At 39.2% G+C, this 15,124-nt stretch overlaps 1 protein-coding gene across 2 annotated transcripts in view; it reads right to left on the reverse strand.

The window, feature by feature from the left end:
• The window catches only part of LOC126210553 (zinc finger protein 490-like), a 67,512-nt gene that overhangs the window by 28,853 nt on the left and 23,535 nt on the right, over nucleotides 1-15,124 (reverse strand). For both annotated transcript variants that reach the window (XM_049939809.1, XM_049939810.1), the window contains 4 exons: nucleotides 7,449-7,517; nucleotides 7,260-7,337; nucleotides 7,039-7,107; nucleotides 1,086-1,254 (listed from right to left, as the gene is read on the reverse strand). In XM_049939809.1, coding sequence (XP_049795766.1) covers nucleotides 1,086-1,254; nucleotides 7,039-7,107; nucleotides 7,260-7,337; nucleotides 7,449-7,517 — 385 coding nt within the window. The remainder of the gene's footprint in view (nucleotides 1-1,085; nucleotides 1,255-7,038; nucleotides 7,108-7,259; nucleotides 7,338-7,448; nucleotides 7,518-15,124) is intronic.

The following is a 15,124-nucleotide window of genomic DNA, read 5'->3' on the forward strand; positions in this document are numbered from 1 at the left end:
GCTGTATTTGTAAGTTGTTCTGAAACATAAAACGAGCTAATCCACAATTGCTGACTCTTTCTCCCATCATACAGCAATCCACTGAGTGTTTACTGAATATGGTTATTTAATGTTCTCTTCCCAATAACATAATTGTCTGGGGCAATCACATAGCTTAACTCTTGTGATGAAACAGAATCTATGCCATTACTGCCACTTGTTCACAAAATGTGTGTGGGAGAAGTATCCTTTGTACCTTGATGTAAGAGAATTGATTCGGCATTTGTGAAGTGACATCATGTCTTCTTTGGATGGTGAAGGTGTTCTCATTTTAATACAATTAATGCTAATCACATAAAATCTAAAAAATGTTGTTGGTTATTCCTTAATGGCATGACAATGTGAAATAACATGGTGTTATATGGTTGATTTTAGCTCATACATTGCAGTAAGTAAATTGTAAGTAAGATACCAAAATTTTATTTAGAACTGAGAGCGGGAAGATATATCATTACATTATTGAGTTATTGATGTTTACTTCCATTGGGCAGCTGCACACAATCTGCCCATTTCCATCCCTGCACATCGGGAATTATACGGTCACAACAATTATCATATTTCATAAATGGTTCAAGATATCAGAACAAGGTTTTTTGCAAATAACACCACACAAAAAGGCACATATGTTTTATGATAAATTCTCAAAACTTTTTTAATCACTGAGATGTGGAAGTAACGCATCCACAACAGTGAGATGTCAGTGACTCAGGACACATACAGACTTCAACAGCACTGTAGGAAAACCTAAGTGGCATGCATATACGTGTGAACAGTGCCTGGGGAATGGTGGAGGAGGATGCGTATACACATCCACAGCAGTGAAAGGGTTAAGCATCAAGGACAATGCAATGATGATTGAATAAAATACGTCAAACAGAAATGCACTGGTAGCCTCCCTCACCCCCTTTCTCTTGGCACATTTCAATGTTACAATAATAACATGTGCGTGATCCACAGAAACAGCACTCCAAAAAATATTTTAACTCTTTAATGATATATTAAAATACAACCAGCTAAATACTCCTATTTGTCAGTTTTATTATTACCAGTTTTAGGTTTAACATCCATTGTTGTTTCCTCAACATTATCATCAGAGGCCAAGTCAATGACTTCAATATCATCACCACAGCTCTCCTTCTGATTACTTTGAGCAGCTAACCGATTTTCTCCATTAGGAAATTTGTCCTGCAAATTCTCTAGTGTCCACTGGTCCTCCTGCAATAACAAGGAAGAGCATAAATCTGACGTGAGTAAAGTAGTGGGAACAGATTAGGTACATTTATCAAACTGTTCATTATACACATAAATGAGTTGTTAGATAACATAGGAAGCTTCTCGAGGTTACTCACAGATGATGCTGTTGCATAGAGGGAAGCAGCAATGCCAGATAACTGTACCAAAATACAGGAGGACATGCTGAGGATCAACACTAGGTGATGAGTGTGATAGCTGACACTCAATGTAAATAAATGCAATACTGTGCAGAAATATACAGAGGGGGCCATTATTATTTGATTGCACTATTGGCCATAAAGTGCTGGAAACATAATCTATTATAAAACGCATGTATCCGCATATCTGCTGAGTGGGCCAATGATTCACGGCAGCAGCTTGCAGCAGCATTTGCAGCTGTGACTCACGCAGTTGATACCGTGTTGCGGCCCGTGGCTTCCACAGTCAAACTTGCCGCACAGTGATACGAATCACAGAGGTCTATCATCCTGCAGTACAGAGAGTTCAGAGTGCTCCACTTGTGCAGTTGGGATGGTAGTTCTGCTGTTCACGCATGACAAAAATGACAATCAAGATATGGTTCTGTCCTTACACAGCTCTATAAAACAAGAGGTGTTGCGCAATCCAAAGGACAGAGACTACCACACCAAAAATAAGCTTGAGGATACATGGGTGGACACACCCCTTTCCACCATGAGAGAAAAAAATTTTAAAGCTTTATCCAAAATGTGCCAATTTCCATATATTGTGATCTGTACATCATACAAAAAAATTCTCATGGTGAAAGTTTGTTCAAAAATCAAAATACAAATACACATAAAATCCAACTAGCACTTCACGCATTTGTTTAGACACATTACATACATTAAATGAAACTTTATCACTCTAAAATAATCCAGGAATTGCCTCAAACTAATGAAATGTAAGATAATATATTGGTTTATCTTTGGTACCCATGACTTTGTCTTTTCATTGAAGTTTGAAATGATCTGTTGCACTCTGATGGTCACAATATGAAGCAAAATAGCTGCCAAACAGAAGCCAGGAACTCACACGACCATTGCAGTCTGGAGTGATGCAAAAAAGTGATGTAGTTGAGCTCCAGCAAATTTATAACAAAACCCGCACAATAGTGCAGGCCAGGGTGGAAAAGGATAAGCAACTAAATGAAGATGCCAATTCAGGAACTAAAAAAGAAAATATTTTTTACTGGCTTTTTCCAGAAGCGAGAAGAACATCTCCCTAAGATTACTGCCCCCCCCTGCCCCTCCCCTATCACCGCATTTAACTGTTCGCAATCATGTAAGGAAAACTGAGTAAAATTTATCACTTCGAAATTCATATCTTGCATAAGTCTGTTTTCATTCTGTATTCTTTGGCAATAGAATTCTCTCACCCACCAATGCAATTTTCATTTTGGTTTCCTATTGGTTTTGATGTTATACATCAGTATGAAGGCAGCTGATACATGTTTGGTATTGAGGGTGTTCTCGCACGCAATGAACAACTAGCAATCAGCAGTGAGCACCCGCCACATTTCAACAAAGTGAGGCTGCCAGTCATGAGCATGTACAGGTTTGCTGCATACGAATTGCTACACGTGGCAGACACACTCGGTCAGTACACAGATTAGTAGCCATTTAGTGCAATGCCACCAGGCTTGGTCAGTGCATGGATTAGGACTTACCATTTAGAGCAACCTAAAGTGCAAAAACTAATACAGGAAAAGTAGCTGCCAGGCCAAGACTCAATGAAAGAAGCTGCAGACACTGCAATTCATTTATGAAAAAAAGGCTTACAAAACGCTAGCTCTACATCTGGATATCTACTCTGAAAAACAAAGTAAAGTGCACGGAAGAGGTTACTTACCACGAAACAATATGTTGGGGTTTCTTCCTGTTCCAACTGTGTACGGAGCATAGAAGAATGCCTGCTAAAATGCCTCTGGGCGTGTCGTAATTAGTCTAATCTTGTCCTCACGATCCTCACAGGAGTGATATGTAGGCGAATGAAGAATATATCTAGATTGTTCACTTAATACCAGTTTTTTAAATTCTGCAAATAGGCTTCTGCAGGATAATTTTCTTCCATCTCCAAGAGTACACCAATTTAGATTTTTCAACATTTCAATGATGCTTGCCCGTGAGTCAAAAAACCTGTGATTATTTGTGCTCCCTTCTTTGTAAACCTTCTGTATTCCCTGTACTTTTTAGGATGGGTCCCACACACTAGCAGTATTCTAAGATGGGACAAACAAGGGATCTGTACACAAATGTCCTTGTAGACTGACTGCATCTTCCCAGCATCCCGTCAATGAACCAAAGCCTGCAACCTTCCTTAGCTGTAACTGGGCCCATGTGAAAATTCCATTTAATATACCTACAAACTGTTAAGCACACCTATTTTTACAAGTTGACTGAAACTAATTGTGAATTATTCATATTGTAATCACAGGATATTAAGTATTTTCGTTTTGTGTAGTACATAATTTTACATTTCTGCTCATTTAAAGCAAGCTGACAATCTTCACACCACTGCACAGTGTTATCAAAGATCTGACTGAATATTTCTGCACCTTTTTCCAGACAATACTTCATTACTGCAGTATCAACAGTGTCTTTGCGACCTCACGTGGTATACGGCTCACATCTCTGTGGAAGAAGATAAATTTAAATAGGCCATCATTGTACTACCACGAGCAAAGCTCTCTCCAGGGCTAGCTGCCTTCCTACGTAGCGGGCTATGAATGTCATCAGAGCACACCGTCTACATCTACATCTACATCCATACTCTGCAAGCCACCTGGCAGTGTGTGGCGGAGGGTACCTTGAGTACTTTTATCGGTTCTCCCTTCTGTTCTTTGTTTCTACTCACTCCAAGGAAGTGTATCTGTCCGTGCGTCATTTTAAGATGCCGCACTCAGAGCTCCGCCCAATTTTGGAAGACTGGCAATGAGATAACTACTATGTACCAAGTATGACACTCCTAATATTGTAACAGCTAGCAAGTGACAGTATACTGAAACAGCCAGCAAGTGATCAACTTTACTGTACCAGAACCAGTGTGGAACAAATACAACCAAGGATATCAAAACTACATATATTTTCAACTGCCTTGTACATGTGTAAATAAATATGCTTGTGTTTTATCCACTTAATAAATGTTTGGACTAATTTAGATGAACACACCACCTCATATGAACTACTGATACAATAGCATCAAATCAGTTTGACCGATATTTGAATATTCCTCCTCAGTTTGTGTCCTTACTAGGGAGGTTTAACAGGTATGATAATGAAGATTAGAAAACAAGTGGGAAGTTTCAGCATAGGATCATTTACTAAGTGTGAGAGCAACACAGAGATGCTCAACAAACTCCAGTGCGGACCTTACAAGAGAGGTGTTGTGCATCATGAAAAGGTTTACTGTCAAAATTCTGAGAGTATCCATTCCCAGAAGAGTCGAGAGATCAGTGCTCGTACAAAGGCTTACTGACTGTTGTCCTCTCCAAACACCAGTCGTGAATAAAATATGAAAAGTGGTGGGGGTACTAGATGCTGATAGTGGTAAAAAAAGTATATTCCACCACACACCCTAACGTGGTTTGCTGTACTAACATTGATACTATGTACTAACATTGATACTGTGTTTCAGGTTGTATTCTTCTTTTATTTAACCTATAGGCAAACAATCAACCAACACCAGTCCATACTACCTATTTCTTTGTGTGCAAATGATCTGGCTATTACCACACAAAGAAACATCTTTGAAAAAAAGTAGAATGGAACTAGAAAACTCATTAACATCTCGTCTGAATATTATCAATAACACTTTGCTTCTCCATGGCAGAATATGCATGCCCCATATGGTCCAGATTCGCACATGCCATTAAGGTCGATACAAGTTTAATAAGACATATGTAGGCTAACAACAGCATGCGTGAAACTCAAACCTCTTGGGGATCAACAAAAACAATCAGTTTTTGAAAATATATTTGGATTGATAAAAATATCTACTCATCATGCGGTGGCAGGAGAAACACACATAGAAGTTACGGAAATGTGCAAGCTTTCAGGGCTAGTGAAATATTTGAATAGGAAGGAAGAGAGATGAAGGAAAAGTACTGGCAAGGTTAGGAAATGGGAAAGTTATGAAAAAGTTGCCCAGATACCCAGATCAGTGGTGATTTGCTAGGTGAGATGGAAAGGACAGACTGATTGTTGGAGACTGCATAAAGAGATTTCAAAATCTGAGTGCTTATAGGTGGAAGACAGGATATTAAGCAATACAGAAATTACTGAATTCAAAGTTTAAGCTCCCAGGTTTTCAAATCTTGCCCAGTGCAGTCCCCAACAATAAGACTTTCCTTCTCATTCTATCCGGTAAGTCTCCCCTTACCCACAGATCTGTGCAACTTTTCCACCACTCCCCTGTTCCAGTGTAACATCCAGTGCTGGCACGTCAGCCTGGAACATTACAGTAGAGAGGGCTTTGAGACGACGTCACCCAATAGTACGCTGATTGGCCCCTCTCTAGGATGACACCGAGACAGGAGCAACCTCTACACGAAGAGAAGATAAGCGCTGCTATGCCTGGCCGCAGCCCGAGTTGAAAACGAGCTGTCCTCCGAACGCTACAGCAGTGACTTATGAACTGTATTAATTTGCTTGCATTGGATTTGTATATACCGAAGAACATTGATTAACTGCATATTGCCACTTGCTTGCGACACACCTTTGTGGATACACAAAGTTAAGTATTGTCATTTATCTTACTGTAATAAACTTTATTAATATTTGCTTGAACTGCTGTCTAGCGATCCGAGAAAGCAACTTTCCTAGGCACCCTATATCAGACGAGTAGGCAGAACACAACAGTCTCCACTTCCTAAAATTTGTCAGTTCTTTTCCTTCATTCCTCTTCTTTCCCTTTCAACTTTTCTGCCAGAAGAAAGAGCTACTGACTCTGAAAGCTTGCACACTTCCTTAACTTTTATGTGTGTTTTCTCATGCCACCACTTGGTAAGTAGATTTTTTATCTAACCAATTGAATTGCGCAGCTTGGGAAGCTAAGTAAGCAACCAGATTCTCTGATTCTGAATTGAGAAGAACTGCACATGAGCATACAGAATAATTTAAACAGATTTTCAATGACTGCCACCGCACACACAGTGCTACATGCAGACTTGGCAGGCTTAAATCCCACAAGAGATCCCTTATACTACTGACCTTAAGAAACCCGCAAAGGATTATCCAGGCTCACAAAAAGATGTCCAGTGACAATATATCAAGCTGAAAGATTTGGAGAATGCTGAATCACATCAGAATGGGTGTAGCACCAATCAAAACAAATCTAATTAAAAGGAGCCTTAAAGATGAAGCAGACAACAAACATGCCTGTGGTCAAGTCCAGGACATGGAACACCATCTGCAATGTCCCAGTTGTCTAACAAGATGTGCCCTTGACAACCCATGGCTTGACAAGAAAGAAGCACTGGCTATGTCCTGATATTTGGCTGAAAAACTTCAGAGGAAATTTTCTGGACACAAAAAAATTAAATAATTTGGATCCAATCTTGTCAAACAATTTGATCCACTTCCAAAATTACTACTACTACTACTACTACACAAACAGTTTTTTTCTCACTGACTTTGATCACATAAATCCCACAACATTGTTTTCAGGCAGCTACACATCTGAGGGACATATGTATCATGTAATTTGAGACAACAAAAATTTAAGGATGCTGAGTTTTCAAAAACTCACTGTAATGCACATCTCTGGTTCGAAATATATACTTGCTTCTTCTCCAGCTAGTTCCCAGCCTTCTGCAATCTGAAAGAGATTGCAATGAAATTAAGCAACAGCCATTTAATACAGTTTTACTAGGAAAATACAGGAAAATAATGTTCTACAAACTCAGAAGCTCAACATGTTACTCTTCTTAAAATGAGTCATTACAAGGAAATGTATTCTAAACACGGTACCTCAATCTCCTCCTTTATCAGGACTGAGTTTTGCCAATCTTGTGAACTGTTGTCTTCTATGCTGCATTCTGTTGTTATCTACAAATATATAAAGAAAATATAATGAGCTCTATGACAGACATGAGCCGAACTATGTTATTTATAAAGTAAATTATCCATAATAGACAATGAAACATGCGTAATACTAACATCGAATGAATTCTCTTGTTTTACATCTGCTTGAGTAAGTGCAAGGGGGTCCTCAATGTATACCATTTCCTGTATCAACAAACAAATAAAAAATAAAATAAAGACAAATCAATTACAATATAGTCAATATTAGTAAACAAACCAAGGAAAACAATATTTTTAAGCAAATCAAATCCTTTATCTGAATGAAAGTGAACAAAATAAAAAAATTATTAATACAAAATCACCAACTGCCTGTATTTCAGTTTTTTAATGAGCTACATGTATTTCAGAGCAACAGTATTCCACACCGTTCAGGAGCATTTCACTTAGAATCTTTAGATCTATCCTAATGTAACATGTTCCACATCCTCAATGATCTCCTTATGTAGTGTCAACTGAGGGAACATTGATTCTATATACAAGGTGTTTATAAATTTCTTACAAAAGAGTAATCTTTAATTTTGAAAAGGGTAAATAACTTATATAAATGTTTACAATACAAGGAAAAGGACAGATTGCTACTCGCATGCTGAGTTGCAAACAGGCACAGCAAAAAGATTTTTACACATTTAGTTTTGGCCAAAGCCTTCTTCAGAAAAGAAAACACAGACACATTCACACAAATAAGTACACCTTATGCACACACAAGTGGCATCTCTGGCAGCTTGGACTGGCATTCTGGTCCATTGTGTGTTTGTGTTTACTTTTCTGAAGCAGGCTTTGGCCAAAAGCTAAACATGTAAAAGTCTTTTCATTGTGCCTATCTGCAACTCAATGTATCATCTTTATGATGAGTAGCACTCTATTTCTTTCCTTATATTATTGATATTCCTACCTGGAGTTTCCATTTATATAAATGTTAGATACAGCACTGAATGCAATATACTTCAAAGTTTTATACCCGCCTAACTGTTAGTTCCCAATGTTCTTGTTAGGTGGCATGCACGAATGAGTTATTCCAGCATTCATCATGGAGTTGTATAACAATGCAGAGCATGGCCACCATGATCACCTCATTTAACCATAATGGACTTATGTGTATGGTGTTACATTAAAGACAGAGTGTTTGTTTTTCCACTTCCAGAAAACGAGCTGTGTCAATGGGTAACAACTGCCACCATACATTAAGACTGGCTTCATAGGATTTGGCATCAAATTCATTACAGATAGGACATTTCATGCATTACGAAAGGTAACCACATTACCATTTGTAAATAAAACTTGACGATATACTGCATTCAGTCTACATCAGACATTTCTGTAAGTTATTTACATTTTCACAATCACAGGTTACTTTTGTATAACTAATGTATAAACACCCTGTATATGAACGATCACACAGATGGGCTGAGCAGCACTCTGAAACTGTTTGCTGATGATGCTAAGTGTATGGAAAAGTGTCATCACTGAGTGATTGCAGGACAACTCAGGATGATTTCCACAGAATTGTTATTTGGTGTGATGAATGGCAGCTTCCTCAAAATACAGAAAAATGTAAGATAATGTAAATGAGTAAGAAAAACAATCCTGTGGTTTTGTAATACAGTATTAGTGATGTGCTGCTTGGCAGTCACGTTAATTAAATATCCAGGTGTTAATGTTGCAAAGTGACAAAAAATGGAGTGAGCATATAAGGTCGGTTATAGAGAAAGTGGATGGTCAACTCTTCAGTTTGTTGGGGAAAATCTACAGAAGTGTAGTTCATCTCCACAGGTGTCTTGTGTACAGAAACCTACTGCAAGCCATAGTTGAGTGCTGCTCGAGTGTTAGGGTACACTATCAGATTAAATTAAAGGAAGACGTTGAAGCAATCACAGGCGTGCTGCTAAATTTGTTACCAATAGGTTCAATCAATAAGAAAGTACCTTCCCACGCCCGGGTTCCCGGGTTCGATTCCCGGCGGGGTCAGGGATTTTCTCTGCCTCGTGATGGCTGGGTGTTGTGTGCTGTCCTTAGGTTTAAGTAGTTCTAAGTTCTAGGGGACTGATGACCATAGATGTTAAGTCCCATAGTGCTCAGAGCCATTTTTGAATAAGAAAGTATTTAGGAATTTCTCAATGAACTAACAGGAATCCTTGGAGCGAAGAACACGATCTTTGCGCAAAACACTATTGTGAAAATTTACAGAACTGGCATGATTTCCCACTGATTTCTTTGCTTGTTTATTATTGTTGTAGTTGCCAGTTATTCTGGTATACAATAAACAAAACTAAATACTGAGGGGCTCTCATACTTTGATCATCTTCATCTTCCTATCCGTGCATCAATTTAGTCCATTATCTTTACATAGTTTATTGTGTGTTCACCTCTATGTGTAAGTCTGTCAAGAGTGTATCCATTCTCACCTACTCTCAAATGTCCATCTTTATATCTTCGAAATAAAAATACTAAGAAAAGTAACATAAACCAAAACCTTGAGACTTCCACTGCAATATGAGTATACTAGCAAGATATACTAAAGAATGCATATGTCAATGCTGTAACTTCCATTAATTTACATCACGATAGTAAGGAAATCGTAACTGAAAGAGGAGATGTGAGGAGATTCCTTATCACCAAAACTATTCTCAACAGCTCTAGAGAAAGTTTTAGATGCACAAATTGAGAAGATGAAGGCATATTCTGTCTTATTGCATTGTATACTAACCACTTTTGTATAATAATTTATTATGTATACATCACCAAATTACTGTAAACACTGACATTATGATTTTTGAAAATTTATTGCCATTTTCAGATGCAACAAAAATCCACCAACTGTTTCATCATGTTTTACAGCTATATGTATGAACATAGTGACAATGATATAAAACACATCAATTGAGCACACATCTCGCTGTGACATGATAAAAGTGTCTCTTATACAAAGTAATGCAATGGTGCATATTTTATTGACATATGTTATGCCATTTTTCAAGAAGTTCACTACATATTTAACTACAATCTGTACATCATGAAGAAACCGTTTGTAGATTATGATCATATCTGAATAAGGCAATAAAATGCTGAACCAGTAATGTGACTATTGGTTGTAATTAGGCAATCCTTAAGTAATTAACAATTATATGAACATTCATACGGCCACGTTTCCATTTGACAATATGTCAAATCTAAATCAACCAATTCAACTTTGCTATTGGCACTGTACTGTTTGCCTCTTGCATAGGTAGACTTCAAAAATAAACCCAAAAAGTAGAAGCTGTACCACACCCAGGAATCCAGCATCATCACTCTAAGTGAGGCTTTAGTGCAGGTAGCTTGCCATACCCTTCCCCTGGCCTGATATGAAGCGCCAAGTGTGTATCTGTGTCTTGCAGATGATGGAAAGGAAGGAAGATTGGGTTTAATGTACCGTCGACATCGAGATCATTAAGAGACTGAGAGCAAGCTCAGATTGTGTCAAGGATGGGGAAGAAAATTGGCCACCCCCTTTCAAAGGAACCATCCCAGCATCTGCCTGGAGCGATTTAGGGAAATTGCGGAAAACCTAGATCTGGATGGCTGGATGCGGCTTTGAACCGTTGTCCTCTTGTGGATGACTGTGATGAGGCTTGTATAGTGTAGTGTTGGGTTTGTGTTGTTGTGAATGAAGGGAAAGGAGAGGGTGAAACCCAGCGCCCAGATCTATCCTACTCCTCTTGGTTAGCCCAAAGGGAGCTGCCAAACTAAACATACCTGTGCAGCAGATAGATCACCATCAACAGTGTCACATTCCCCCATCTCATGAGAAACAATGGAGAGGATTGGAATTTAATCCAGACATCCGCACAAAGTCTGGTGATTAGGAACTTTACGCCATCATCCCTCCTCCTCTTGCCGGACAAATACTGGTAGGAAAATTTTCCACCATCAGGATCCAAACCGGTTTACCTCAGAGTCAAGCGTCACTGCAAATATGTGCATCAGTGACCTCAGCTATGGTGGTGGGACAACAAATAGAAGTACTTAATAGAACAAGCCTGTAAGTAGGCCTGAAATTCAACTTAAATAAGAATGAACACATCGAAAAAATAGTAATACAAATTCACAGCCAAGTCATAGGTCCAGCTGATATGTTTTTGTATTTAGGACAGCTGAAAGCGCCTGTGTGGGCATGACAAGGTGGACATGGTTGCACTTACTGCAAACGCAGCTTGTAGACATAACACTCCAGAAGAATGACGTGTGTACCTACATCTGTTTCTGTAACTTCAGTATATGGATTATTGACACAAATGACTTCTTTGTTATTCTACAGAGGTTAGAACTGTGGTACAGATTCTCTTAACAGCAATAAAAGTGCTGTCAGAGTATGAGTCCAAAAATATCCTTACATGATATGAAGATCAAGAACATAAAAAGCCGAGCCCACAAATAAACAATGCTTACTCTCTGAACACTGATAAGCATATGCATGATTTGGTTGCTATCCTCTGTGATTCCAACCTCCCACTTCAATTACTGAGATATGTTTACAGTGCACAATGTTTACAGTGCACAATCCTGTGGCTTATGACATCGAGAACTTGATATTAAAACTCACAACTAGGAAACATGTACAGAGTAAAAGCTCATTATGTCATTCCTGGAAATGAAACGACAGGCAAGATCGATAAAGCAGCCGTCTAGGATGGAGAGAGGGAATGTGCAGGAGTACCAGCTGCAAATCTTTTAAACATCCTCAATCTAGTAAAAACAGAGAAGTGGACACAGAATAGCAAGAATCATACAAACACAATACATAGAGATTGTTCCAGGATTACTGTGGTACTGGTGACTAAATTCTGAAAAGAGACAAATCAGTGCTCCACTAGAACACTAGAACGAATCTCATGCCCAACCACAGTTGCTACAGGGAACACCATCACATTGGCTTGGTGGCATCCCCATTATGCAATTGCCTCTCTGAATAGACAGGATACTGCAAGTCAACTTCTGCAACATCTGGTCAACATTGGCTGCCCTCTGTTGGCTTCAATGGCCATGCCTCTATACATAACAGACTTGTCACCTTATAATGTGATGCAACTGTAACTTTTTTAAGCTGACACTGATAACCATTGTATAATGTGTGTGTGTGTGTGTGTGTGTGTGTGTGTGTGTGTGTAGGGGAGTGGAGTACCAACTATTATTTTATTTGGGAAGGGGGAGGAGGTGGTCAAACCTATGCACTGTTTTTGTTTAATGAACAACTGTTAATCAAATACGTGTACTAATAGTGTGAGAAGATACAAGGTAGGCAAGGCTATGTTGTTCTATGAAGAAAAATTCATTAACACTAAAAATTGCAAATACAGACCCAATTTTATAAGTCCTGCTGCACAGAAAAAATTTCATTCATTTAATTTTGAAAAAGACATCACGTAGTGGGAAATCATTAATTCTGCTTCTCTGAGACCTCTTACAAACAGTAGTTCAGAATTACTGTAGACCACCATAACAATCAGCTGTTGATAACTTTATTGTTGTTGTTGCTACTACTACTGCTACTACTACTACACTATTAGAAACACTGTGCGTTGTCTTATTGGAAGAAAATCGTAATTTCTTTGAAAATGAAGAAGGTACTTATTTTGTTTCTTTTTAGACAAAAAATATTTTATATAGAATTTCTGAACATAGCTCTCCTTCCCACAACATGGTGAACAAACTCTTTCAGGACATCCATATGGTCAATTTAACCCAGTCCTGCCTTGACGAAGATGAAGGACTCGTAGCTGGGTTGGTCAGAATTAAAACTGTTGATATTTTTAAAAATATCGGGAATCCGATGTATCAATATACTGACAGAAAAAAATTCGACATACCTGCCCATAAAAATATCAACTGCACATTGTAAATATACTGATAGTTTTAGAGCTGTATATTTACGTATTATTATTAGATACTCTGTGCATCAACAAGCTAACAGCCTGCCTATCCCCCTTAGAGCAGGAACTGAAAGGAAAACAATGCACATTCACACTTGACGATAATCACTTTGATAACAATGGTAACTGCATTAAGTGATACAACAAAAGGTGTCTGATGAGTCCGTCGTTTGGTTTTGTCACGCATCGGATTTGTCCACAACAGTTCATGTTGACTTCCCTGTTTCTTCGTTTCTGCAAATGCCAGTGACCTAACAGTCGTTGTGTCAAAATTGTGTGGTGAACCTAAACACTGCAGTTTCTGTTGGTAGCGCCGAGTGCCGATTACATCAGCATTTCCCCTCACACATCTCCGCCCACCATAAAAACCAATCTTATCATTTAGAGTTTTGTTCAACATTTTCAGCAACTGTTTTTGAAGAATGCCGATGTGAAGAAATAGCGCACTATTTGCATTAAAAATTGTTTTTAATGCAACTGGTGTGCTATTTCTTCATATTGGAAATAATGTTATTCCATTTACCCTGGTAACCACCCCTCGTCTCCCTCCCCATGGCAATTGGACTGCTACTTTTGTGCCACATATACTTGTTTCACACAGTCCATACTGAGAAGTCCGTTCCATACAGCCTAGCCACCCACGGTCGTCGCATCTGCAGTGACAAGAAGTCCCTCTCAAAATATACCGAGGGTCTCAGTGAAGCCTTCATAGATCGTAATTATCCTCCCAGTCTTGTACAAAAACAATCTCCCGTTCCTTATATTTCCAGTCTCCCCTCACCGTCTGGCCACAGAGGAGCATTCCTCTCATAACTCAGTACTACCCAGAACTGGAGCAACTGAATTACATTCCCCGCCAGGGTTTCGACTATCACTCGTTGTGCCCTGAAATGAGAAACGTCCTCCCTACTACCCTTCCCACCCCTCCCACAGTGGTATTCTGCTGTTCACCGAACCTACATAATATACTCATCCATCCTACACAACTCCTGCTCCCAACCCCTTACCCCATGGCTCATATCCCTATAATAGAGTTAGATGCAAGACCTGTCCCATACATCCTCCCACCACCACCTACTCCACTCCAGTCACAAACATCACCTATCCCATCAAAGGTAGGGCTACGTGCAAAACCAGTCATGTGATCTACAAGCTAGGGGGCAACCACTGTGCTGCAGTCTATGTGGGCATGACAACCAACAAGCTGTCTGTCTGCATGAATGGCCACCAACAACTGTGGTCGGCAAACAAGTGGACCAGCCTGTTGCTGAGTATGCTGCCCAACACAACATCCTTCATTTCACTGACTGCTTCACAGCCTGTGCCATATGGATCCTACCCACCAACACCAGCTTTTGTGAATTGTGCAGGTGGGAACTTTCTCTGCAATATATCCTACATTCCCATAATCTTTCTGGCCTCAACCTTCATTAGTCATTGTCCTCACCTATCCAGCCCCTTCCCTGTTCCCATCCCAGCATTACACAGCCCTAAAACCAACATTGCACCCAGTGTTTTTACTTCTCACCTTTTTCCCAACACCCCCCCCCCCTCCCATTCCAAATATATATATATATATATATATATATATATATATATATATATATATATATATATATATATATATAACAGAGGGAAACATTCCACGTGAAATATGTCTGCTTGAATCTGTATGTGTGGATGGATATGTGTGTGTGTGCGAGTGTATACCTGCCTTTTTTTCCCCCTAAGGTAAGTCTTTCCGCTCCCGGGATTGGAATGACTCCTTATCCTCTCCCTTAAAACCCACATCCTTTCATCTTTCCCTCTCCTTTCCTCTTTCCTGATGAGGCAACAGTTTGTTGC

This window comes from Schistocerca nitens, chromosome 10, assembly GCF_023898315.1.
Source record: "Schistocerca nitens isolate TAMUIC-IGC-003100 chromosome 10, iqSchNite1.1, whole genome shotgun sequence".
Classification (NCBI taxonomy): Eukaryota; Metazoa; Arthropoda; class Insecta; order Orthoptera; family Acrididae; genus Schistocerca; species Schistocerca nitens.